Genomic DNA, 27258 nt, shown 5'->3' with positions numbered 1-27258 from the left:
GATGGTGGTGGTGATGGTGATGATGATGATGGTGGTGATGATGGTGATGGTGGTGGTGGTGGTGGTGATGGTGATGATGGTGGTGGTGATGGTGGTGGTAATGATGGTGGTGATGATAGTAATGGTCCTGGTGGTGGTGGTGAGGTTAATAATTATCGTGGTGATAATGGTGGTGTCAGTAGTAGTCACTGATGCATTCATTGGTAGTCATAGTGTAATGATGGTGCTGGAAGTGATGGCAGTGGTGAGGGTTATGGTGTCATACTAATGGTGATGGTGAAGATGGTGGTGGTGACAATGGAGATAATAGTGAGCGTGGAGATGATGACATTGGTGAAGATCGTAGTGATGATGATGGGTGGACATGATGATGGTGGTGGTAACGATGATTATGGACGTGATGGTGGAGGTAGTGATGTTAATGATAACCATAGTGGTAACGATGACAATGGTGATAATGGTGGTGGTGGTGGCAGTAGTAGTCATGGTGGCAGCAGCAGTGGTGATGATGGAGGTAGAGGTGATGATAGTGTTGATAGTGACAGTATTGCCATAATGGTGTCAGTGATGCTGAAGATGGACATAATTTGGGGGGTGGGTATGATGACAACAGAGACGATGACAGATGAACATGATAGTGGTGGTGATAATGCATGTGCTGGTGGAGTGATGGTGGTGGTGATGGTAGAGGCGATGGAGTGGTGGTGGTGTTATGACAATGGATGTGATGGTGGTGTGATGGTGGCGGTGTGAAGATGATGGATGTGATGGTGGAATGATGGGGTGGTGATGGTGGTGGTGGAGGTGATGGTGGTGGTGGAGTTGGTGGAGGTGTTGGATTGGTGATGGTGGAGTTGTGGGGTGATGGTGGTGGAGTTGGTGGTGATGGTGGAGGTGGAGGTGATGGATTACTGACCATGGCGGTGTGAAGATGATGGTGGAGTGGTGGGGTGATGGTGGCGGTGTGATGCCGAGGGACGTGATGGCGGTGGTGAAGGGTGGTGGTGGTGATGGACATGTCAGTGGAGATAAGGTGGCAGCAGTGGTGAGGATAGTGGACGGGAGGGTGGTGGTGGTGGCAGAGTGGGCGATGGTGCTGGTGGGAGCCCTAGTAGTAGTGACTAGCACAGAAACAGTTCCTTGACTGTTGCGTTTTTGACCCATAATCGCCTGTGGGAATTTGAGAAGTGTTGGCTGGGGCAAGTTTTGTAGCAATGGAGAACTGTTTTATTAACTATAAACCCATTTCTTGTCATTTTTATTTCTTCTCTTTTAAATTGCTACCCAACACAGTATATAGATAAATGCACGTAATTTATCATGAAAGTAGATTTTCCTCATCATCCTGAACGCCAGCATGATTCCAAGGCTTCCAGTCGGCTCACAGAGAAGAGAAGGCTGTAAATCCTCAGCTAGGGAGTCAGAACAGCCAATGGCGGCAATTAGAAGATGAAAGGTTTGCCTGTGCAAGTGGTTCTAATGTGCGCCGTATGGTCTTTTACTCAGTTCCTGTTCTCCGTGCTGCCAAATGTCAAGCATGATTACTTTCCACTGGTTAGAGCTGGAGCCAGGTGCTCCAGGAAAACCTGGGGTATCCTAACATGAACCCTGGTTTTGTGCCATGAAATAAATAAAACAGTAGCCTGTGATATAAATGATGCTGTTACCACCTGGTGGAGTGGAGAAAAGGCAGAGAAAGGCTTTAAAAATTGAAAAGTAAAACAAATTCAGCCCAGACTCCCACCAACAAAAGACCTCCCACGTGTCTTCCCTGAAACCCACTAGAAGTCAGAGCTGGTGGGCATAACAGATTTCCACAGCTCCAAGGGAAACAGAGATTAAAGCAATGCATGCTTGTTAAACCACAGTGTACATGCAGCATACGAGCTCCCAAGGAGGCTGGGTGTCTCAAAACACACACACACACACACACACACACACACACACACACACACACACACCCCATCCTGAAGCAAAACCCCCACAAGTCAACTCACTTCTATCAGGTCAGAACTGGCTCGCAGCTGACCCTGCAGCAGATATCCAAGGCTTTACCTAGGAGGACACTGCCCCTCTTTACCCTACAGAGCGACTGGTGGATTTGCACCTCTGGAGATGAGCAGTTGGCAGCCCAACTCCCTCTGGATGATGTTACCAGAGCTCCAAAAGGCAACTCCGCCCTCATCCCTGTCCCACGACCTATAATCTGGGGACACCAGGCAGTTCCATTTCTACCCTGAGTCGTACTGTCCTGCCATGTCTAGTAGGACCCTTATGAAAATTACAGGAGAAATACACGCATGAGAGAACTGCAGTGTGGACGGTTTGAACTGGACTAGAAGCCTAAGGTTTGACAATTTGAGAATCCGTCCAACAATGCCTCGGAGCTGGTCCTTTGCTCTTGTAAATATTACACTCAAGAAACCTTAGGGAGCATTTTGCCTCTGGGACACACAGGGGACACATAGGGTCACTATGAGGTGGCATCAACAGGTATGAGCTTATTTTTTATTTAAAATAATGATTGTTCAATCAATTTGAGTCCCTTCCTTTAACTCTGTACTAACATACATAGAAAGGTTTTATTTGTAAAATGTGCTTTTACAGTAGCTGACACTATCAATTACGGAGATTTGGGACCCTTACCCCCATCATCTATCCTAAGAAGCAGAGCGCCATATTTGATAGGGTCATGTCTGTATTTCCTGCCATTTATGAGAGAGAAGTGAGAGGGAATGACAACATCCTTGAGGGAACCAGAGAGGCTGCCGCCAGTTTGTGTGAAGAACAGCTACAGAGAGTGACCTTGAGTCGACCATCCGTTGAGTCAAGGCCTCTTCTGTCTCCATGATCCTGTCTCTAGCTTACAGGGCAAGGTTTACACTCCAGAAATCTACTTCAGAAACTCAGTCACTGAAAACTTTGTGGCTCACCTATTCTTAATGTCCAGTCTTCCCATCCAACACTGAGTGGTCCTTACGTGGTCTGTGTTACTGCAATGCTGAACGCTATGTCACTTGTATTTCAAATACCAGGAGGGTCACTCATCAGACAGGTTCCAGCATTTTCCAGACTACGGTGGACTGGGAGAAGGGCCCTGCCATCCACTTCCAAAAATCAGCCAATGAAAGGAAGCCTTATAGATCTCAAAGACAGAGCAGTCTTCTCAGAAACACACAACAGATACTCCTGAGAAGCAGGGCTGTCTAAGACTGGCTTGCTGGCCTCTGTCCATGTCATCAGGAAAGACCAAAATCGCTAGATAGGAATGTGGTGTTCCATAAAGTAAACCCATTGCCACTGAACTGATTCTAACACCAGCTACCCCACAGGACAGAGCAGAACTGCCTACGTGGTTTCCACGGCCGTAACTCTGACAGAAGCTGACGGCTCCATCTTCCTCCCACAGAGCAGTTGGTGGGTTCAAACAACTGACCTTGTTCTTAGTGGCCTAATGCTTTAATCACTGCACACCAGGGTTCCTGTGGTACATATAGCAGAGGGTCAACAAAACCCAGGGGAGTCCTCCACGAGGTGGATGCACACAGAAGCCAGAGCACTCCTGAGGACACTGGGGACCACGCGGGGTGGGGCGATGTTCACTCTGTGGATCAGAGCTGTCACGACCAGAGGCTACTCACAACCAAAACCAGCGATGGCAGCTCAGACACACAGCTCAGACACCCGGCTGGAAAGGGAAATCGCAGAAAGAGAAATGAAGCAACGTATCTGCCCCATCTGGGTTGGGGGAGGGGTAAGGGGGCTTTGAGGGGCCACTCCTGCCTGGCTCTGCCTGAGAGGGCTGCAGGGAGTGGTGACCAGGTGCCGAGGCCACCTCAGAGCCTGCTGTGCTCTTCCGTAAGTGCAGCTACTAGCCAGCCATAACCACAGAGGGGACAGCCTGGTCAGAGAGACATCAGGGACTATCAGAGGCCCAAACGCCTTGTCCCAAAGTCAATCTCAACCCACAGGAGTTGAGAGAGCAGAAATGTAGTCCATGGAGATCTAAAGAGTTGTGCTCTAGGATTTTTCTTTTTAAAACTGTTTTGAGTGCAACTTTATAGAACAGGTTTTCTATTCAATCATTCATACGTTGTTGTTATATGCCATCAAATCTACTGCAACTCATAGCAGCACTGAACAACGGGTCTGAGTCCTGCCCTCCCCTGAGCCACCCTCAGCGTCTCTAACGAACTTGAGACCATTGTTACAGTCATCTCTTTCAATGATCCTCAACCTTTCCAAGCAACATGTCGTTTTCCAAGGACTAGTTTCTCCTAACATGTCCAAAGTGCATGAGAGGAAGCTTCAGCATCCTGGCTTCCACGGAGCACCCGGGTTACATTTGCTCCAAGGCCTCTGTGTTGGTGGTTTGGACAGTACAGGGGATACTCGGCACCTCTCCACACCACAACTCAAAGGTATCGATTCTTCTTCTGTCATCTGATTCACTGTCCAACTTTTAGACACAGCAAGTAACTAAAAAGTGCATGTTTTGGATCCTGTGCACCGTATTCCTTACACTGACATCACATTTCCTCAGTAATTTGGAAAAGTTCCAGATAACAGACTTGGTCAGCGCTGTGCGTTTCCTGGTCTCCTGACTGCTGATATCAGCATTGACTGTGGATCCAAGCCAGATGAAATTGTAGACAATTTCAATCCTTTCCTCATGTATCATGATGTGGTCTATTGGCCCAGTGGTGAGGAATTTTGTTTTCCCGATGCTGAAATGTAGTCCATGTTGGAGGCCATAGTCTTCGAGCTGCCGCAGTGAGCACTGTTAAGTCCTCCTTGCTCTCAGCATGCATTGGAATCAGTCATATAGATTTTGTTTTATGCCATTAACTACAGTCCCCATCTGTCACAGCACCCGTCCCACTTCATCTCTGTGAGTCTCATTTCCATTCATCCTTCTACCTTCCACTTCCTGCTTTTGACACTTTCTCCCTGGACAAAAATTACCTTTTATTCTGCCCCCCCCCATTTTTTCTTCTTTATAATTTATTTTAATGAAATTTTACAGAGACTTTGGATAAAAACTACCTTTTTTAACTTGTATGCTTGATTATCCTATGGGATGAGTCCCTCCCTGGCTTTGCAGTTCACTGCAGAAGCCTGTCCCTTGTTCGGCTGGAAATTGAGCCACAGAGTGAGTTCATTTCCAGACACAAAGGGCACCAAAAGCCACAGTGTCAGGGGTCCTGCCGGTCTCATTGAACAAGCCTGGTAACCCGTGCGCTCTGGAGTTCTGTTCCACATTCCTCCCCCATTGGGCCCAGCACCTCCCTCTGTGGTTCCTTTTAGAACAATCACAAGAGCCATGATCTTAAAGGGGGGAAACTGCCTGTACTCCCTTGCGGGGCACAACTGTCTGGATGTGAACTGCCCACCACGGAGTGGTAGTGAAGCGTGTTAGACACGTGTGCCCCCAGGAGCCTTCCCTGGGGGACCCAGAGCACCAAGGGACACCTGTTCATCATCCTCCAGTCACTAGGGGCCATGGGGTCCGAGGGGTCTCCTCTGCTTCTGTCACCTCCCCCATGAACGCTGTCAACTCACTGCCTGGAAAGTCTCACTTGCCTGTTGTCTCTGCTTGACACCAGGGCCTTCCCGGTCAGAGTTCTGCCTTTTCCTTGGCACCTCCACTCCCGGCCACTCAGTGTGCCCCTCGCTCCTCCCAGACCCTACCCAGGGTCTCAGCCATCATCTTTGCTCCTAAGATCACACAGTAGGCTTTCAAGTCAGTGTCTTGCTCTCCCCAGTGCTGCAGTGCCAGGATGATGCTCTGAGGATGGGAAGATGTCCTGGGCTGCCAATGCACTCCGACCCTCCACGGACACACTGCGGCCAAGCACGTCCAAGGGTGATTTGTCCACAGGAGGAGACGGTCGTTGGGAGGAAGCACCAGCTGAATGTGGGGTGAAACCGCAGCGGAGATGGCGGTGACAGGTGAGCCTGCGGCGTAACTGATCTGCTTCACGAGCCTTCATCCTTTAGAGACGCATGCATCTTCTTTTTATCGTATACTGGTTTATTTACAACGTTTATACACATTGTTCTTCACACTGGATCTTCCCCCTTTCCTTTACCCACAGCTCCCTCCACCCATCAAACTGTGTGACCCTATGATTCAAACTCACCCATCGGTGGGTAGGAGCGTGTGGTATGAATGAAATAAACCACAAGCTGACAAGGGTTGGAGCTGGGTGATGAGTATATGGACGTTTATTTTACTATTTCTATTTTGTTTCTTACATTGTTGTTTGGTGCTGTCGAGCTGATGTCAACTCACAGCGCCTCTCTGGACAACAGGGTGACCCCTGCCTGGTCCTGCGTCCCCTCACCAACTCTGCTGGGCTTAGATTCCTGCTGCACTCACTGGGCCAATCCATCTCCTTGAGGGTCTTCCTCCTCTTCACTGACCATATGCTTTCCTGAGCTCCACATGTCCTTCTCCAGGGGTGGCCACTGATCACAAGTCTGAGATGAGGTCTCCGCCTCCGGGAGCTCTCTGGAAGCACTGCCACTCTCCGCTCTCCGCTCTCCATCAGAAGTGACTGCAGAGATGTTTTGTTTACACCTGCTGAGTTTTCCTAAGTTTTTCCACAAGCTGTAAGGAAGAGCTCCACATTTCACCACAGGGGCACGGTCTCTCCAATGTCCTGTGAGACTGGAGATGAACTCCCTCCTGGTATCTCCTCTCTACATCATCTCCTCCAACTGAATCAACTCACTGTCACATGGCAGCCTCAGTCACCCTTCTCCTCCAATTGCACTGTTCTCCGCACAAACACACACCTGGCTCGGGGCTGTCGCTGTGGCCGCTCCCTTTGCCCCATGTCTTTGCAGCTTGGACGACTCTCTCTCTCCCCCCGTCTTGTCCCAGAACAGACCCCCTTCCTGTGGAGTCGATTCTGACTTGCAGAGACCACATGTGTGAAAAAGAGAACTGACTCTGCAAGGTTGTTTCAACGGCTGGGTTTTCAGAAGTGGATCCCCACTCTGTCATTCTTGGGGGCCTCTAGATGGACTTACACCACCAAACCTGTAGTCAGCAATTAGTGAACTAAACACTGACAGGCACTAGTGCCGCTGCCTCAGCTCCAGCCCACAGGGGTTCTACAGACGACGGACGGGGCACTGCCAGGCCTGTGCCATCCCTGTCATCATGGGGACATTTGAAGCCTTTGTTGCAGCCACTGTTCCAACCCATCTCCAAATACAGTGGCTTCTAAGAGGCCCGCTGACATCACCTATTTAAATTCTAATGACAATGCTTCTTTTCCCTTGACGTCTTATGGGCAGGGACCTCTGTTGTGCTCACAGAACTCTCCAACTTACCTAGAACAGAGTCTGGCACCTCTCTGATGCTTACTAATTACCAGCGAATGGATGCGTTTGTTGAAGGAAGGAGGAGGGGGGAAGAGGAGGAACAGAGGCTGGCCCATCGAGGAAGCGCCCACTGCTCTAAGCTACTGCACCTGTGGTCTCAACGAGATCATCATGGTGCCTGGGCCAGCACCCCACCAGGGTCCAGGGCCCCCAGTCTCACCCAACTGCACGCAGTCACTTGGCTTATGAACAAAAGCATCAGAGAAAGGAAGAGCTCTAGTCCCAAGGCTGCCCATGCCGTCTTTTTATGCCTGTGTCTGCTGGCCCTCTGTCTGTATGCCTTAGCAAAAGATGACTCAGGTTCAAGGGTTAGAGTTCATGTGGACAGAGGTCCTACTATGTGCCAGGCACAATGATGGGAACTGAGAGCACAGAGTGGAGTCCAGGTCCCAGACCAGTTTAGTGAGGAGGGTACACAGCCCATGAGTGTGTCTACATCCTTCTTCCTTAAAACACATGGCTCTGTGCCCACAGCTGCACTTAGCATTGACATAAAAACTCATTTGGGGCATATCATCTAGATAAGGAGGCAGGTGCTGAATTATAGTAAATTAATTCACTAGGATCCATGAGAGACTATGATGTCCAATAACACTGATGCTTAAAGTAGCTGATAGCATGAGAGGTTGCAAGACTTCACCCTGGTTTTTTGGCCCAAGCATCTCTGTATCAGGAAAACGATGCCCAGGGTGGGCCAGCCTGTACACACCACTCCTTCCCCCTGAGCCCCCCTCAGCTAAACCTCGGATCAGTCAGGGATGCAAACATCTGAATTTATGACGCAAAGCAGAAAGCTGACTCATCTTCCTCCCCCAGCTCCCAGCTCCAGGCACATAATACGCCATCAATCCATGTTTGCAGAACTGGATAGAACCCTTCCTTCATCATGGTCCCGGTAGTCATCCCAAATCATGGGACTGGTACCTCCCCCTTGTCTGAGTATCTAACAAAGTGACCCGGGGTGAGAGAGAAATCAGACAGGGACAAGAGAAAACGATTTACTTACGCGAAGACCTGGCAAACCTGGAGGCCCATCCTTGCCTTCTGGGCCGATGAGACCCTTCAGGAGGGGAGCGAGAAAGAGAGAGAGAGAATCTAGTGTTAGCTGCAGCATTCAACACACAAACGAGGCTTTTACAACCCTCATGGGATGGAGAAGTACGAACTTATTTCAATGAGGAAACAGGAAAATTGAGAGATGTAGTATCTTAGTGTCTCAGATATCTATATGTTTTTAAAACAGGAATGCTCACCTTATCTAATGAAATATACATAACAACCAAGGCACAAGCAACCTAATTCATCACCCAGGTGAGAACAGCAGGACCGAATGGCTTGCATTAGTGGTCTGTACAGGGTACACACCCGAGTGTTGTCTGGAACTCCAGCGTCTTTAACCTCAAGCCCATTTCCCATCCTCTCTTACTTCTAGACTCAGAAAGAACCGGCTTGGGTTGTCTCTCAGTCAACAGAGATACACAGAGTACTATGACAGTGTGGACAAAGGGAAATGCCCTGAGGTTAGTTTCAATTAACGAAGGAAATATTGGCCCAGAGAAAAGTTAGAGAGTTCTGACGTAAATTCTGCTTGTCCACCCTCCCAGGTATCTGCTGAATGACCCACAGGACCTTAGACAGACATATGACGTTGGAGAACACTCACCCCCACCCCCAGGCAGCTTTTCCATGAAGTGGGACAATACTCCCGCCTACTGAGTAGCCAGCTGGACTGGTAAGTGAAGGGGGCAGTCAAACCAGCAGCTGCTGCTCCGGAGAAGGATGGAAGGGCCCGCTGCTGAGAGTGGTACAGCCTCGGAGGCCCGACTGGGTGGCCGTGCTCTGTCCTCTAGAGTGGCTCTGAGTTGGAACTGACTCGGCAGTAGGCCATTTGGGTTTCGATTCTAGAGTGGCGGGAAGGACCACGTGGAAAGTGGACACACTAAGTCTTAGCTGATAGCACCCTGACTTATACTTGATTGTCGGCACCAGAACATCCACGGGTTGGAAGTGGACTGCGGAGATCTTTGGATCCATTTCTGAATCAACAACTTGCTGGTCAAATTTTAGCCAGAAACTCTCGCCAGAAACTCTCTCTGTGTACTTCAATTTCCTCATCTTCACCAAATAGAAGAACCACACTAATAGCTTCTGTGGCCAAGTCTGCGTAACTGCTACGTGAACGGCATTTAAAATCCAGAGTCTCTCAGGTGCAGTGCTAACCGGGAGTCAGTAGTTCAAACCCACCAACTTGAAGGTCCAAAGCTGAGGCAGTGCGCTCTATAGCTGACAGCTCAGGTGACACTAGGCGCAGTTCTCCTCAGCCATGTAATGTTGCCACGAGTATGAATCAGTTCAACAGCAACAACGACACTGTCAGCCAGAGTCAAGTGGATGCTGACTCACCTTGACCCATGTTTCAAGGTGGAACTCTGCATTGATAGGGTTTGCACAGCTGTGACCTGTCAGAACGTGGCCAGAAGGCCCCTGCGTGGATTCAAACCACCAACCTTACATTTAGGAGCCAAGATCAAACCATTTGGAACATTCCTGGATTGTTTTTCTCCATGATGGATAAACAGAAGTGCTGTCATTGATGGTGCATGTCTCTCCTCCACGTGAGAGGAGCAGGGTGAACTCAGAGCACAGAGAGAGAGCAGAGACTGGAGGGAGCTGAAACTCCGTGTACGTCATCCACCCACCTGGCCCACCTTCACTGCGGCCAGTAACGCCCGCTTCGCTCTGGGGAAACGAGGAGAAACGCAGGTCTCCGCGGCTCCTGCATTTGGATGCAGAGGGCTGCATGGGCACCGCGCAGAGAGTGAGATCCGTGCTCCTCTCTGGGGCTGCTAAACCGAGCTCAAAATTTTCCATCCTCAACAGCACTAACTGGTGCCAGCTTCCCAATCCGGTTCACTGTAATGAATATTTAGGGAGTAAGAGCTCTGCGCAAAGTCCTGGGCCACAAGCTGCCGGGAGTCCAGAAGGAATGGCACCGACATCAGCACTGGACTTGACGAGGCTTCCTTGAACTCTGCCTTCTGCCTCCTCACTCCTCACGGGCAGGTGAGGCAGGGACATGAGGTAATGACCATCGTATTAATACCTCCTTTGCCATTATCCTTGTGCAGAGACAAACCAAATTAGGAGGATAAGACAGGCTAGGCGATGTTGCCAAAGACTGAAAAGTACTTGGTGGGGAAAACGAGAGATGAGACCAGAGCCTGTAACCTCAAGGGCATTCCAAGGCCATTCAACACTGAAAGGTCGCTTTGGGATGCTCTTGAGTACATCTTGTTGACCATCTATGGCCATGGATGGCGTTCCCATTGGAATACGTTCAGCAGACGCAGAAGATACATTAGTCCTGACCTCAAACACTTCACAGTCGGGGACCTTTCTTTCCCCATTCTTTAACGAGATCTGTGGGCAGGGTCTGAGAGGCAGAAGATTGTCCCGCCACGTGACATGTTGATTTTTCACCATCAGGACGTGTGCAGGACACCTGCTGGGTAGCGTTGCTAAGATGATCCTGAGTGTAGACACACAGAGGGATCCTGACCTCCCTCCCTGTGTCCAGTAGGGTGGGCCATGTTGTTTCCCACATCCAACCTAGTGGGCCAGGCTGTTGTTATGTGTGGTTAACTATAACTCAGCAACCCGAAAAACAATGGCTCTGAACTTTGTCCTAGCCTGTGCCAACCTCATCATGCCTGACAAAGCTGACCCCATTGCCACCGTCACTACGCCAATCCATCTCATCAAGGTTTTCTTCTCTTGCAGACCTTCTACCCTTGTAAACACGATGTCCTTCTCCAGGGATTAGCCCCTCCTGACCACATGCTCTAAGCATGCAAGGTTGAGTTTCACAATCCTTGCTTCCAAGGAGCAACCTAATTTCACCCACTCCAGGACAGACCTGTTTGTTCTCTTGGCAGGCCATGGGATGGTCAATATTCTTCTCCAGCACCACAACTCAAAGGCATTGATTCTTGTTCTGTCATCCCTACTTGCTGTCGAGTTTTCACATGCACAGCAAGTAACTGAGAGGGCCATTGCTTGGATCAGGCACACCTTAGTCTTTAAATTGACATCAATACTCTTTAGCACTCTGGAGAGTTCCTCCACAGAATTCCCCAATGCTATTCATCCTTTGTCTGACTGCTGGTGCCAATGGTGTTGACTGTGGATGTGAATAAGATGAAATTGTTACCAACTTCAATCCTTTCTCCATATGTCATGATGCTGCCTATTGGCCTGGTGGTGGGGATTTTTGTTTTCTTGATGTTGAGATACAATCTCATTGTGTCTATGAGATGGATGCACAGAAAGAGAGAGAGAGAGAGAGAGAGAGAGAGCACAAAACATTGAGAACACGCTGCATCACCCACACTGCCCAGCTCCACTCTCTCACTACTTAGAAGCACATTGGACTGTTCTAGAAACAGAGCCCTAAGAGTTAAGCACCAAGATCCAAGGTTATCAAAATGGAAAGCTTTTTTCTGACAAAGGTGTTTTCATATGATATTGTAATTATAAGGAATTACAGACTCTCTCGGTTCCTTCTAGTAAAGTCTTGTCCATTCACGTTAATGAGGTCGCTCACTCAGTGTCATCGTCAGACTGGGGCTCACAGCCTCTTCCATTCTGGGTTTCTGAGGCTGCAAAGCTTGATGGGAGGAGATCTGTCTTTCTCCCGCAGAGCCGTTGGGGGATTTGAACCTCCAGAGATGCACAGCTTTCCAGTTAAGAGCACAGCATGCTAACGGTTACGTCACCACGCTGGCTATGTTAGTGTAAACGTGACACTTCACATTAAGAGTTGTTTCAGCTGCTTTCTTCTTTCTCTAAAGCACCATTTTGCAAGAGCCAGCAGTGCAAGTCGAGGAGGAGCAGATGGAAGGACGTGCCCGTGGGTCTCACCAAGTTCTTACTGATTATCATTCAAATCAGAACCTGCTCGCACCACAAAATGATCTCGAGGCCCCTCAAGTGGCCTTTCCCGAAGCGGTTACTCATCCTTGCCGTCAAGTCAATCCAATGCCCTGCAGACTGGGCAGAGCTTCCCACAGGGCATCCCTGCCTGTACTCTTCACTGACGGACAGCATCAGGTCCTTCACTCGGGGAGCTACTGTGTGGGTTTGAACTCCCAGCCTTTTGGTTCACTTAACCATTGTGCTACCAGGGCTTCCCTGTGGTTTGTGCTTCCAGTTCCATACCAGAAAGTGCCTGATTTTTGGCAGAGACTCACAGAGCGGGCTTAGCCTTCTCCTCTGGGAAGGGGCTGATGTGAGAGGCTCCTGAGTTGTGCACAGCTCACTGTAAGATCAATTGTTACTTTAGAACTCGGGCTGCTCGGTGCCATTATGCACTGAACTGTGTCTCTGAAAAAGTTCTACCCTCCTTACTGGTGAGCAAGACCCTGTTTGGAAACAGGACCTGTTAAGGTGTAACCAGTTAACCTTACACAAGGCTGCACTGGGGAAGGGTGGTTCCAATCCCACCTGCGTGGTGTCCTTATATAGGAGAGGAATCAGAGACCCACAGAGAGACAGTGCCCACAGGGAGATGTAGTTACAAAGCCAAGAAGGCCAAGAAGTAACCACAACTGGAAGAAACAGGAAAGCTCTTTACAGTGGAGAATGGATGGCTCGGCTGATGCCCTGATTTTGGACTCCTAGAGCTTTAGGTCACTAGAACTTTGAGACAATAAATGCATGTTCCTATAACCACTCTCTTCTTGGTTACATCAGCCTCAAGAACCAACTCATAGACACGGAGCTGGGCAGGAGGGACTCACCGGAGCGCCTGGTGGGCCAGGTGGGCCCTGGTGACCTCGAGGTCCGGGAGCTCCCTGAAACACAGGCAAAAAAGCATGTTAGGCATGACCCTCCCCTGCATATGACAGGTGTTACCACTGATAGCTATCCAACTGGAGGCAACCTTCTCGTTCCTAGAGGGGCCTTGAGCAACATGTGGGCATTTGTTTAGCTGAATGCCAACCTGGTATTTGTCCCAAAGGCCCAACCCAAGCCCACCATGCCCACCGTGCACTCCCACCAGGCACTCCCACCCGCAGGGCTGCAGCCTTTCAAACCTGCTACCACCCAAAGCATCAAAGTGGGGAGGCCCCCTAGCCCCTTACCTGTTCGCCCTTCAGGCCCGCTTTCTGCACCTGGGAGAGAAACAACAGTGGCAAAGAAAGACCTGCACTTTCTCCCAACCTCTCAGCTCCACAGCGTGTGCTCCCAGGACATGCTGGGAAGAAGAAATCTCCACTTTTCCCTAACTTCACCACATTTTTAGAATTACAAGTCTTTGATACAGTTCATGTTCTTTTCTAGACTCAGAAGTAAAAACCTTCCCAATATCTGAATTTCATCCATGGATGAGTCTGTGATTCCAACCAGGACTTACCACAGAGCCTGGTATACCAGGAGGTCCTACAGGTCCCACGTCACCCTGTAAAGAAATAATAGCTCTTTCAGCTGATGTATATTTAAAGGCATCTTCCACTGTCCCCTGTCCCTTTAATATCACATAGGATTCAAGACTCTTGCATTCTCTTATAATTTCAGAAGATAATTCCTCTTTCTGTGTTGCATATAACATCCTATTGATTGTCTGATTCACTTCTTACCAGAATCTCACATGTCCCATGTCTGACTTACTGCTAAATGAAGACTGCAGACTTGCAGGGATTAGCTGCTCTCTTGGGGAGGACCACCATCGTTTCTGACTCTGTCAGTCAAGATACTTAGTTGCTCTGCAATGGGCACACTGTCATTGATTGGTTTTTCTAAGCAGAGTGTCAACTTGTTAGAGTAATTTTAGAAATTTGAGTGTGTCTTGGTTTCCCTTCCTTGGTCATGAGTGAACTAGGAGAAGCCGCTCTGAAGCTGAAGTCTCATCAACTTTATCTCAGCCTCCGAGAGAGAAGGGCCTGGCTTGCTCGGTTGCACCTCCTGAGCCCAGTGCTGAGATATGGTGGGACCTCCATAAACACTGCCTTCTTTCCACAACTGCTTCCTTCTTGGGAGCAGCCTTTACTCACTGTTTGACTCTGTTTGCTTTAACAGGCACCGAGTTAAGCACAAAGGAGGTGGTGAGTACAGCTTATTGCTTCATTCCTGCACCATCTTCAGCACGGGGTCAGTATTCCAACAGCTGAAACCTACACTGTCGGGTCCCCTCCACTTTCACAAATCACTACATAGAGAAGATGTGGCTCATGACTTCTCCTCCTTTGGCACCAGGTCACCTGGTATAAGGTGGCTGTCACTGGACCATATAGTTCAGGTGTGGCCCACCTGTGCTCATTTACAGAGCGCCAAACACATCTAGGCACTGGATAGACATACAGATGAATTAATGCAGCTATTTGTAGCTAATTATTAGTCTTTCTTTTTTTGAGTGTCAGAACTACGTCTTCCTCCTTTGGTTTTTAATGGCTTTCTCAAATAGTGTAACCTTTCAAAGTGGGATATGAGTGAAAGTTTACAAAACAAAACCGATGCTTCTGCGTTCTGCTCTGTATATTCTCTCACTCCTTCAACGACCTCCTATTGTTTTCATCTCAGGGCAGCTGCCAGTGGTGGCAAAGCATCGTCCGATTCCCGAGGCGCTCAGAGCAGCTCGCACTGTGACATCATAGCAGCTGTCATTCTCTCTACTTCTATTCACTGCTGTTCTTATTATACCAGTTTTCAAACAGTAGTTTCGAAATGAACAAATCATTCTAAGTATTTTTATCTTCTGCTAGGTGAGCTACTCAGTATGGGATCAAGTGTTCTGATATATTAAATAATTTATAAGGAAAACTAAGATTCCAGCGTTCATCTATAATTAATTCTGTACATCTGTAGCTAATAGATTTGGAAGATTTTTTTTCCTGTTCTAGAACTTGTTGTAAGGACTTAATCTGAGTTAACTCTTTCTGTGTGGTGTTGTGGTTGTTATGCACTCCTGAGTCCACTGAGACTCTAAGTGACCGTAAGGACCTGTGATCTGAACCTTGTCCTGTCCTGCACCATTCTTACATCTCCAACACGCGCATGCCCCCTGTGTCAGTCACTGTGTCAGTCACTGTGTCCTTCCATCCTGCTGGGGTCTTCCTCTCTTTCTCTGACCCTCCACCTTTTTCAGCACAAAAAAAGATCTCTTTTTTCCAGAGCTGGCCCTGAAAACATGCCCAAAGTGAGTGACACCAAGTTACTTCATCTTTGCCCCAAAGGAAAGCATGGCTGTTTTCATGATGAAACCAGAAAACAAGGTGGTTCTAGACAGACAGCAGTTTGGAACCTCTGCACTGAACGTACCAGAAAACAAATAGATAGGATCTGTCAATAATTCTTCAACCCACAAGTTAAAAGGAAGAGGAAGGATCTCAAACACTGACCGAAGGTAGAAACTAAAGGAAAGCTTTGAACAAGAAGAGGAGCTGAAACAAAGAGCACAGCGAGGCCTCCTGGACAACTGTGTGTGGTGGGAACCTGGGATGGGGCAGCCGTGGTCTCCACAATGGTAGAAAAGCTATCATTTCCTCCTCTCCTTCATGCCCGCTTCCCCTCCCAAATCAGGGAAGTGACTCCCCCTCCTATGATACTGCCTTTCTCAATGTAGTGACAAAGCTTGTTCATGGTTAAAAAACTAGAAATTCAAATAACCAGTAGTTTCTTTGAATCATTTTATTCCATCTGGGTACTCTACAGAGATGCTGTGAGTTGCAATCAACTCAAGATCCTTGAGCTTTTTTTTTTCTTTTTTTCTAGGTAGCACAGTTTTCTAATGATAAAGTTTAGCCATGTGGTAGCTAGCCACCAAGATGGTCCTTGTTGTGGGCTGAGTTGTGTCCTTATAAAGGATATTATCAAGTTCTAACCTTATGATCGTATTTGGAAACAAGGTTTTTGCAGATGTAACTGAGTTAAGATGAGGCTGTTCTTGGGGAGGGAAGGCCTTAATCCAATGACTGATGTCCTTGTAGGAATAGGAGAATTTGGACACGGGGACACTGGAAGGATAGACACGTACAAATGGGAGATACCATGTGAATTCAGAGGCAGGAACTGGAATGACCCAGCCATAAACAATAGAGTGTCAGGGTTTTTGGTAACCAGCAGGATTGGGGAAGGGAGAAGGAAGAATCCTTCTCTATGACCTACCGAGAGTGGGGCCTGCTGCCACCCCAAGTCACACTCTTGACTACCTTCCAAGCAGCCCGAGTGGTACAGTGCATGGAATATTGGGATATTAACCAGAACACAGACCCTTTTACCTGCCAGCTGGTCCCTGAAAGGAAGGTTAGGGTCCTGTAAGGAGTTAGAGCCATGGAGAGCCTCTGTGGCCACTCCCCTTGGTCATACAGGGCCTCTCTGACTTGTTATAAAGCCTCTCAGACAGCAAAGGTCCACGGCTGTTAACATCTGAGGTTCAGCACTGGATAGCGAGGGAGATTAGCCAAGTTTCAGACTCTGGTTTATAATCAAATCCATTGTGGGGTCTTGTGCAAGACCCCAACCTTTCTGCGTCTCTGTTCTCACACAGCGGATTGAGGATGTTGAGAAGGACCCGCTGGCTGGCTCCCGTGGCTTTTCCAAACACTGTCACATCCATCACTTGTTTCAAGGATGTTCTCTCAGAACGAGCTGAGTATCACTGGTCTCCTGATGATTCTGATAAAAGCCTCCACATAACCCATGGCCCTGAGCTTGTACGCCCAACTCAGATTTATCATGACACAAAAGTAAAAGCCCAAAAGAAAACACAGCTGTTGGGCCAAATCCAAAGCAGGAGTGCCCTTAACGGGCAGAGGAGAAACATGCCACTGGCTTCTGAGGCTGCCCCTGTCCACAGATGCAGATGACCTCATCTTTACCCTGTGCAGCACTTGGTGGGTTCAAACCTCCAGTCATCAACCTTGGGGCTAGCAGTCCAGTGATCTGACAACTGCACCTCCAGGGGTCTTTTCACAATGACAAACAACAAGAACTAATCTACTTCCCCAACAGGAGGACAAGAGAAAAACAATCTATACATGAGACAAAATCTTTAAAGGGTCAATCAACACATATATGTGCGTATGCAGACACACAGAACGGAGCCGTGGCAGAAAACAGAACCATGGCTGCCGACCAGCCTTCGGGGTCCGCCCCCCCTCCACCTTGCTAACGAGACAAATGACTTATTTCAGGATTTAACATCCCCTGTCAGAGAAGTGCGAGGATATATTAAAATCCTGACACCAACCTGTAAAGTATCATGAGTCTCTGAGTTTAAGAGCTATTTCAAAATGTAACAATGCAGATCTCGACTCTAAAAATACTCTGAAGGAGAGAGAATAATTAGCTCAGCCCGAACTGAAGCTGAAGCTGCGGGTGTGTGGAAGCTGTTGACGCCCGTCCGGTCCCCAGGCGAGCGCTTTCAGCACGCACTTATTTACTTATTTATAATGTCTACCTGTCTGGCTCGGCAAAGACAGAGAGCAGCTGTCTCCTTCTCCTTTATTTCAAGCACAGCCCGAGTCAGATGAGACCTTCACCTCCACCTCCAAGGAGATGCTCCATCAAAGTGGCCCAGCACCCTCATCTAGGGGGTTCATCCTGCTCCCAGAAACTTCCTCTCTCCACAACTGTTCCCTAACCCGGTGTCTGTGGCCTTTCTTAAGGGTCTGTCCTGGAGCCTGGAAGGCCGTGGTCCTCTGGTCTCAGACACAGGCTGTCTCCTCCACACACCTCATTAAACCCAGACCTCCTCCTACCCACTCCCCCTGCCCCCAGTACGCCCAGCGGGGCCATTGTATTCACAGGCACGGCCACACATTCCACAATCTGCAGAGAATTTGCACACACAGTTATGTCGGTTGAGGTGCAGAATTCTAAACAGCAGGCTTATTTGTATAATCCCTGCTGGAAAAATCAGGTGTCCTGAGGGGCTTAGTGATTAAAGCACCTGACTGTTGACTGAAAGGTTGCCAGTTCATGCCTGCCTGCAGCTCCTTCCCGGGAGGAAGCCGGGACAGTCTGATTCTGTAAAGATCACAGCCTTGGAGCTGAAGGGGCTGGTTCTAAACTGTCTCTTACAGGATTGAACTACGAATTGGAATCCACTGGGCAGCAGGTTTGGTTTTAGTTTTGTTGAAAAATGTTCTCAAATAGATGCTCATTGTAAGACATACCTTTTCTTTCTTTTTTTTCTTTTTTTTAAGACATACCTTTTCTTTCACTTATTAAAATCTATTATGTTCTCATCGGGATTACTATTCTGATAAAAATATGTAAAATAGTGGTGGAGAAGAAAGAAGGAAATTAGGAGAGGAAGAGAAGTTCACAGGATGTCTCGTGTGCGGCCCTCCTCATCCAGACGACCCTTAGTAAGAAGGGCACGATTTTTCAAAGTTCGGGATTTTCTCTAAGGACCCCACAATGAATGTTCACTCTTAAGAGCAAAAACCATAGAGGTACAGAGAAAATCAGAACATTTTAAACGCTGGATTCTTGATGCCCAGCATCAAATTTCAAAGAAATCCTGTGGCACAGCCCTCTCCTGACCCTCCCGCAGAGTGTGTGTGTGTGTGTGTGTGTGTGTGTGTGTGTGTGTGTGTCTATGTGCACACATGCACACACAGACACACACACACACTTAGGGGGTGAGTGGGACACACATGCCAAAACATTCATCAGTTCCTCTCTACACGTGAAGCTAATTCCATTGATTATATCCTTCGTACTGTACAGCCATTATCTTTATTCTTTTCCAAGTTATTCCAGCATCATTAGCATGAATGCGAGGCTCCCAAAGCAAAGACCTCCCCCATCGCCTTCCCAGCTCTGGTAACGACTACAACCTTTAGTTCCCATTTACTTTCTCATTTCATGTTCATGAACTCATACAGTGCTTGTCCTTTTGCCATGCAGTTTATGTAGCCAGGCTCCGCCACACGTGGGCTGTATCAGAACCGAGCAGGATCATCTGCAGAGCTCAACCCCAACTCACACCCTCCAGATGCACCTCGTTTCCAGCACAGAGTCCCTGCCCCTTACCTTCTCTCCTTGGGGACCTGCCACGCCGGGAGGACCAGCTCTCCCCTGGAGGAAATGAAGGAAAAGGGGGTCAGTGAAGCTAAGTAGAGAAGAAAGAGGCCAAGGGGCAAGTCCAGTTGTGGCTCAGCTTCCCCAGAAGCACAGATCCTGAAGGCCAGGCTTTCTGGATGGTTCTATTGCTAGAAAGTGCTTCCTCTCACTGACCAAGCTCCACTGCTCCATCTTCCCCCTCTTTGAGCTCACACTGGTGCTTCTAGGAAAAAAGGATCATAAAAGCAAAGACTCTTAAAACTCCTAAGGTGGTCCCCAGAGACCCCCTGGCTAGCAGGCAGGTGGGGTGGACTGGATGTTCCTTGGAACCAGAGCATGTGGAGGCCTAAGCCTGACGGGTCACAAGGAAACCCACAGAGGATTGTGAGGACAGGCAAAGTCTCTGAGCCGCAGAGACAACAGAGATCTCAGAGATGGTCCCAGAGGGTTCCAGAGACCTGGGCCAAGGGATGCTACAAGTATCCCCTCCTCCTCTCCACTGGTCTCACAGGGAAGCCTGATCAGGAGACCAGCCATCTGACGGGAGAGGAGAGTGATGAGAGACCCTGCGAAGAGATGAGCACAGAGTTGGGGACAGTCTGCTGGCAGAAATGAGGATGGGGTTGGAAGAGAGGGACAACCCATGTCCCGGCGCCTCTGACAAAGTGGGCTCTTATAGGAATTTCTCTTCATGATATAATGATAGACACTCCTAGACAGAGCTACCCAGCATGCTCTTGGTTTCTGCACTATAAACAGGAACCGGCTAAGCCCACCTAGGTGCCTCATGGCAGAAGCAGCCACCTCCACGATGCTCCTCAGACCCATCTGTTGTCTCCACACCATCACGATTCCGTCCATACGCTGGTGTAGGTTTCCTACTTTTGCAAACTTTTTGATGGTATTTGGGTGGAAGTTCACAGACCAAATTGTCCTTGGTTTTCCCCCAACAGTTCACACCACTTTGTCTTGCAGCATTGAGGCATCACCCACAATGCCTCACTCTCTTCCACTCCCTCCCTCTGCTTCCTGTGCCGATTCTCGATTCTCCTCCTCCCCTCCCGTCCTGCTGTCTGAGCTCTATCCGTCAGGCACCGTCCTTTTAGTCTCAAGCAGTTGAAGTCATCTGGGTTGCTGTGATGTTGAACCTTGTACCATTGGGGTATCAAATACCAGAGTGGTTTTCCAATGTGGACAGTGTTTGGTGGAGCTCCCAGTTGTAAAACAGGTTTGGACGCAGGAGAGTGGCATCCACTTCCTCAACCACATGCCTCTGGAAACTCTATGAACTTGGAGAAACGACGACAGTTATGGAAAGGCATTAGGTCTTTTGTTCATTGAGTCGCTATGAGTTGTGCTTAACGTGACGGCAATCAACAACAACCAGCACCTGCCTGGTGTCACCGCTCACCTTTTAGGCCAGTCTACAGGACCTAAGGTCTACAGGCTCGGATCCACTGCGCACAGGGTTGCTATGAGGTACAGTCAACTCAATGATGCCCAACAACAACAGAGAGCCTGGCTGGAAGTGGGTCCAGAGGGGTGAGTCCAGCTTCAGGCCTGAAGGATGTCCAAGGGCCCCACCAGCCTCTCATTCCTATGTAAAATGTGCCCACCACGTGGGAAGGCCTTTGCTTTTCCTGTCTCTTGGTAGGAATCCCTATCGTGATGTTGCCCATTGGTCCAAAGGTCCTATGACTTAGTATAAAGGGGCTGTACAACAGTATATTCTCTGGGATCCGGCCACATGGGCATCACAAGGGCAACCTGCTCCTGGAGCTCTGGGTGAGCTTTAGACTCGGGTCAGGACGTAGCCACTCCTGCTGCCTGGCAAAGCCCCGCTACCAGCATCCACCACCTACCTGCGGTCCTGCCTCTCCTGGCTTCCCGGGGAATCCATCCAGGCCTCGTTCCCCCTGGCAAAAGATGATGGAGAAATGAAAAAGGAGCAGGAGTCATTGGGAAGAAGCCAGCTGGACGCCCTGCAGTCCCATGTGGAGAGGAGCGAGGAGCCGAGGCCTGTCATGTTTCAACACACACAGTGTCCACTCTCGGCCAGCGAGCTCTGTCCACCCTCTACCAAGCAGCTCCAGATCCACACTCACCGCCTGCTCCTACCAGCCACTTCTAGAACCACACTCAGCGTCCTCTCCTGACCAGCCACTCCTGGATCCACCATTATTCACTCTCTACCAGGTGTCTCAGATCACAGGAGAGGAAAAAAGCCCACAATGTCCATGAAGTAAAGAGCATTAGGGGTCAGAGACCAAAGAAACACGAGCTCAGTGGAGGTGCTGGCAGTGTGGCTGGGTCCCCTGACCTGTCACCGTGAGCTGGAATCAACAGTAATGGGAAAAACAAAGAATAGATGTGCAGAACCAACCAGTGAGGGAGAGAAACCATGATTGACAGGAAGGCACGAGCAAGGATGGAAGGTTGTGGGACATGTGGGTGAAGAAGGAACAGACGGGATGAGAGGAGAGATGAGTGAGGAGTTAAGAGACCTGGTTCTAATCCAGACTCCGTCAGTCACAGGGGGAACGCAAGACATGAGAACAGCCAGATGCACCACAGGGTGTCTGCAGTCATGCAATCCTTTTGCTGAGAGGGAGGCATCTGAGGAAGGAAGGCTAACCAACCCTTGTCCCAAGTCCCTCCTGGTCTAATCAGTTCAGTCTGTTCACAGTTGTTTCCTGGATAACTGCTATTTGTTATTTAAAAACAAAACAAAACAAAAACGGAAACAAAATATCCTAATAAATTTGCCTGACTCACCTCGCCCCTGCACATTGCCACAGCCCCATGCACATCGCCACAGCCCCACGCACATCACCACAGCCCCACGTGCATCCCAACAGGACAGCACTCCATAGCTGAGTGTCTTCTCTACACCAAGCAACGACTGAAACACTGTCTGGTTTAAGATTTACTACTGAAGAGCAATGGTGTCTCCCTGGAGACTAAGGTGCGGCTGATACAGGCCACGGTCTTCACAATCACTTGTTATGCATCAGAGAGTTGGACAATGACTAAGGAGGATAGAAGGAAAATTGATGCCTTTGAGCTGTGGTGCTGGAGAAGAGTACTGAGAATACCATGGACTGCTAGGAAAACAAACAGATTTGTCCTGGAAAGGGTTAAACCGGGTGGCTCCTTGGAGGCAAGGATTCTGAGGCTCCGTCTAACATACTTTGGACATGTTGTGAGGAGAGACCGACCAGTCCTTAGAGAAGGACATCATGCTTGGGAGGGTGGAGGGACAGCGCAGGAGGGGAAGACCCTCTATGAGGTGGATTGATTCAGTGACTGGGGTAATCAGGATGGGTGTGTCTGAGGCAGTGCGATTGGCACAGGACAGAGCAGGGTTTAGAGCTGTTGTGCATAGGGTCGCTATGAGTCACAAGTGACTCGACGGCACGTAACAACAACAACAACAACAGTAGTTCCTGTTCTTAGTGAAGACTACCAAGCCTCAGAAAACTGAGTATATATCATGGTTGTTCACACATTTCAAAGGAAGGCCAGGTACTCAGATCCCAAACCAGACTCCATGCCATTCTACCCCAAGGCCGTCTAGCCACGCAGCCCTTGAATCCTGCAGCAGAGGGCGCTCGTGCACTACTAGTAGACACAAGTGCCTTTCCTGCTCTAAGCTGGATTTTAGATTGATTTGAGATGATTCTGAAATCCTGATGTCGGCCAGCACCCCAAAGGCAGGAGGAGGTCTGAGGGCTGTTACTGTCTCTCCTCTCATATCAAAGAATCACACTGATAGAAAGTCTGTTGTTGTTTGTTGTTAAGTGCCATCAAGTTGTAGACAACTCGTAGAAACCCTGTGAACGAAAGACCCGAACACTTGTATAACTTACATCGTTTCTCCAAGTGCAGAGAGTTTCTGGAGGCTAGCTATTTCGGAAGTGGATGCCACTCCTGCTTCCAAGCTTGTTGTAATCCGGGAGCTCCACCAAACACTGTCCGCCATGGGTGACCATTCTCACATTGGACACAAACCCAAGAGACATAGACAGTTGTTTCCACAGAAATGGCCAACAGCCCTATTTGATGTTGTCCACGACTCTGGACAGTCTCTTCAGCTTTCTCAGTGCCCTGCTGTGACATCGCTGCCCCAGTTCTGGCCCCATGGCTTCATGTCCTGCACAAAGCACGGCCTGCATCGGCTCCTGCCTGCTCTCCCTGCCTCCATCATTGCTCCCAACCACTGTCCAATCTATCTTCCCAGTCCATCTGCGGTTTCCAAGACAGTGATTTCATAGCAGGAGATTACTCCATGTTCCTCCCACAGAGCACCTGCTGGGTTCAAACCACCAGCCTTGCAGCTAACACCTGATCACTTCACCATTGCTCCAGCAGGGTTCGGATGTATTTCACTCACACAGTTGTGAGGGCCAACATGTCCAAGTCCTGTAGACAGACCAACAGGCTCTGCCCTTGGTAGGAGCTGAAGTTGCAGTCCTGAGGGGGAATTCCTTCATCTTTGTTCTTAAGGTTTTCTGCCTGATTAGCTAATGTTCACCCCAGGAGATGCAATCTCCTTTTCATAGGGTTTGGAGATGTTAACCGCTTTTATTAAGTATTTCACAGTAACAACTAGACTAGCGTTTGTCTAAATAACCGACCACACTGACACCCTGAAATGAGCCACCCCAGTTTCTACCACTTCAATTCTGCCCACCCCAGTCTCTCTTCTTACAGGGATCTGCTCCTCAATGATGCCCTCGCATTCGAATGTTGTTGTCAGCCATTCATTTACTCAGCAAAGATTTGCTGAGAGCCATCCACGTTCCTGCACCTCACACACGTACCTTTATCCAGGGCAGGGTTTGGTTTCTAGACATCTGTCTGTCCACTAAGCTCTCAGGACCTTCAAGATAGAGGCTGGACCTCAGTTTCCCCTGGAGGGCCTGGACTTGGCCCAGCACCTCCCACACAGCAAGAACGCAGGAGCTGATGAGCAAAGACCTAATGCCTGTTCAGAGCCCCAAGGCTAGAGGATGACCTTGTTCAGATCCTTTGAATGAGTCACTATCTGTGCTGGTAAGGTTGCATGTCAACTTGGCCAGGCCAGCATTCTAGGGTTTGGCAGTCATGATGTGGTCATTGCCACAATGAGATCTGATGTAATGCAAATATCTCCACAATGAGATCAACAGTGCATAGCCAATCATTACAAAGAGTTTCATCAGGGCTGTGACGTGATCCCACTATATGCAAATGTTCCAGCCAAGGTCTCTGTCTTTGCTTCACCTAGATTCCGCATCTGGCCCATCATCGCCGAGCCTCTGCTTCTTGGGATCTGAACCAGCAGCCTGCCATATTGCCTGCACACCTTGGGTTCATTGTCAAGAGAAGCCTCCAGCCTGATGTCTGCCCCATGACTCTGGACTTCGCAGCCTCTACAGTTGTGTGAGTCATCTCCTCGAGACAGATCTCTCCCTGTACACACAGATAAAAGCTTCACTAATGCTGTTTCTCGACAGAAGCCAGCACAAGGCAGAAGCTGCGCTCCACACACCGAGCCCCCAGCAGGACTCAGAGCTGAGTTCATCAGCCTTTGGACATCAGGCTTCAGCTGTCCTCTTGCTTCCCAGTGTGTGTCTCCTGCTTGAGCAAGTCCTCGAGTCCTGCTTGCTTCCTCTCAGGGGTTCCACGTCAGAGCCTGGAGCAATTGCCCACCAGAACCCCGCATGGTGTTACCCTCAACCCCTCTGCTTCCCACCTGAGCCCTCATTCATTCCAAAGCCACTTCCAGGCCTCCAGGCCAGGACCAAGAGCACAACGACCCCATGATGAGATCTAACTGGATCTACGGACCCAAATCCAAATTCTCCAAAGAACCAAGAAATACCAAGTCTCATCTATCCTGAGGTGAAGATTATTTGCTTATTAAAGTGACAACGATTAATATTTAATATGCAAACAAAGCAAGCCCCTGTTTTGGAGCCTGGAGCTGGGAAAACACTCCCACTTCCTTTAATTAGAAGGAACCTTTTGGAAACAACATGGTCATGTGCTTCTGGAGCCAAAAAAGATTCATTTTCTCGGATCAGTAATTTCACTTGCAGGAAACTAGCCTAAGGAAACACCCTAAATTTGAGAGAAGAAGCAGAATAAAACAAAATCTAGGTTTTAAAATGTTCACCGAAGCATTATTTTTAATAGTGGAAAAACTGGAAGCAGCCCTAAACAATCAATAAGAACAGAGCATGGCACATAAATTCCGGTTTACTCAGTCGTCGGAACACTGTGCACTCATTTTAAATAGGTTATAAAAACGCTGTGGCAGCAGGTTGAAAACGCTGTAAGCAGGGAGACGCACGCGGACACTGAGGTGGCCATTCTGAGGGTGACGGTGCAGCAATAAATCAGCTGCGGACGAGAACGACTCAGGGAAGCATGCCAAGAAAGGCCCTGCCATCACACTCTGCCGGCGGAGTTACACACCGCTTTGCCTCTAGTTCCCAAACACACGGAAATACAACTCGATTGCTTGGTGAGGAAAACAAGCCTGATAAAGGTAGAGAGGAAAGACCGCCTGGGTAGAACGCACACGTGGGTGGAGAGGAACCTCCGACTGCAGCAATCGGCCCTGTGCAAGTTCACAGACCTCTAGACACACCCATACACACACCTGTGTACGCTGGAAACATACACGCACTGCAGACCTGCACACACCTGCACACAACACAGTTGGAATACATCCATTTTCTTCTCTTTTTTCCGTGTGTGTGTGTGTGTGTGTGTGTGTGTGTACTGTCAAATCAGAGCTGAGTAGTAAAGGAGGAGATTGTCCTGCCTTCTGCAGCAGAGCATCTGGTGGATTTGAACCGCTCACCTCTGGGATTGCAGTGAAGCTTCTTTCCACTAGGCCACCAGAGCTCGCCTAATACACCCATTTTCACACACTTGTGCACACCTGTTCTTGCGTACACAGAGATATCATGAACACATACACAGGAGGCTTGTATACACGTGTATACACACCTGCATGTACCTGCATGCACACACACGCCTGTGCACATCCAGCTATTCACACACAGCTCATTCACCAGCATATGCTGGCACTAAGCACCTGCACGTACCTGCATGTACCTGCGAACACCTGCGCACACACATTTATACCTGCACAGCACACTCTTCTGCACACTTCTGCATGCATGTATCTGTACACACCTGCACACCACACCCATCTGCACACTCCTGCATGTACCTCACACACCTGCACACATATTTATACCTGCACACCACACCCTTCTGCACACACATGTGCACACCTGCACAACCCCCACTCAGCACATGCTGCCAGTATGACGTGGACTGTAAATACCTTTTCTCCTCGGGAGCCCTTTTCACCACGCTCTCCTTGGAGACCCTGGGGACAAGAGAAGAGGGATGACAACATTCGAGCCTGGCTTCTCTGTTCTCATCATCTGAGAGTTCTAGCCACTGCCTGGCCACCCTCGCCCAGGGCATGGGCAGGGCGGCAGGCACGACCTCATCCTGTAACGTAGGAAAGCCTGGAGCCTTCCCTCAGCACTGGCCTCTGAGCAGGCTCGTTCCTCAGGGCTGAGAGCTGAGCGCTAGTCCCCTGGCCTGGATTACCCAGGCCACCCCATCCACAGACAAACTCAGCCTGGTTCCCGAGCTCACTTCCAGGGTGCAGTGGGTGGAACAGCATCAGTTAAAAATGTCATCATTGGATCAAGTATGAGAAAGCCCTGTGGTGGTAGCTAAAATGCAGTCTGGGCACTGCCCACCTGCAGCTCCACGGTCAGG

At 49.2% G+C, this 27258-nt stretch overlaps 1 protein-coding gene across 1 annotated transcript in view; it reads right to left on the bottom strand.

Annotated features, from left to right (window-relative positions):
• The window catches only part of COL22A1 (collagen, type XXII, alpha 1), a 210880-nt gene that overhangs the window by 143703 nt on the left and 39919 nt on the right, over positions 1-27258 (bottom strand). The window contains exons 11-17 of the mRNA XM_006879451.1: positions 26810-26854; positions 21327-21380; positions 19435-19479; positions 13811-13855; positions 13539-13568; positions 13194-13247; positions 8402-8455 (exon numbers count right to left, since the gene is read on the bottom strand). Of these exons, the coding sequence (XP_006879513.1) occupies positions 8402-8455; positions 13194-13247; positions 13539-13568; positions 13811-13855; positions 19435-19479; positions 21327-21380; positions 26810-26854 (327 nt within the window). The remainder of the gene's footprint in view (positions 1-8401; positions 8456-13193; positions 13248-13538; positions 13569-13810; positions 13856-19434; positions 19480-21326; positions 21381-26809; positions 26855-27258) is intronic.

The sequence above is a fragment of the Elephantulus edwardii genome, unplaced genomic scaffold (assembly GCF_000299155.1).
Source record: "Elephantulus edwardii isolate Elephantulus edwardi_28Jun2011 unplaced genomic scaffold, EleEdw1.0 scaffold00003, whole genome shotgun sequence".
Classification (NCBI taxonomy): Eukaryota; Metazoa; Chordata; class Mammalia; order Macroscelidea; family Macroscelididae; genus Elephantulus; species Elephantulus edwardii.
Note: the sequence above shows the minus strand (reverse complement) of the source record. Positions and strands in the feature narration are given on the sequence as shown.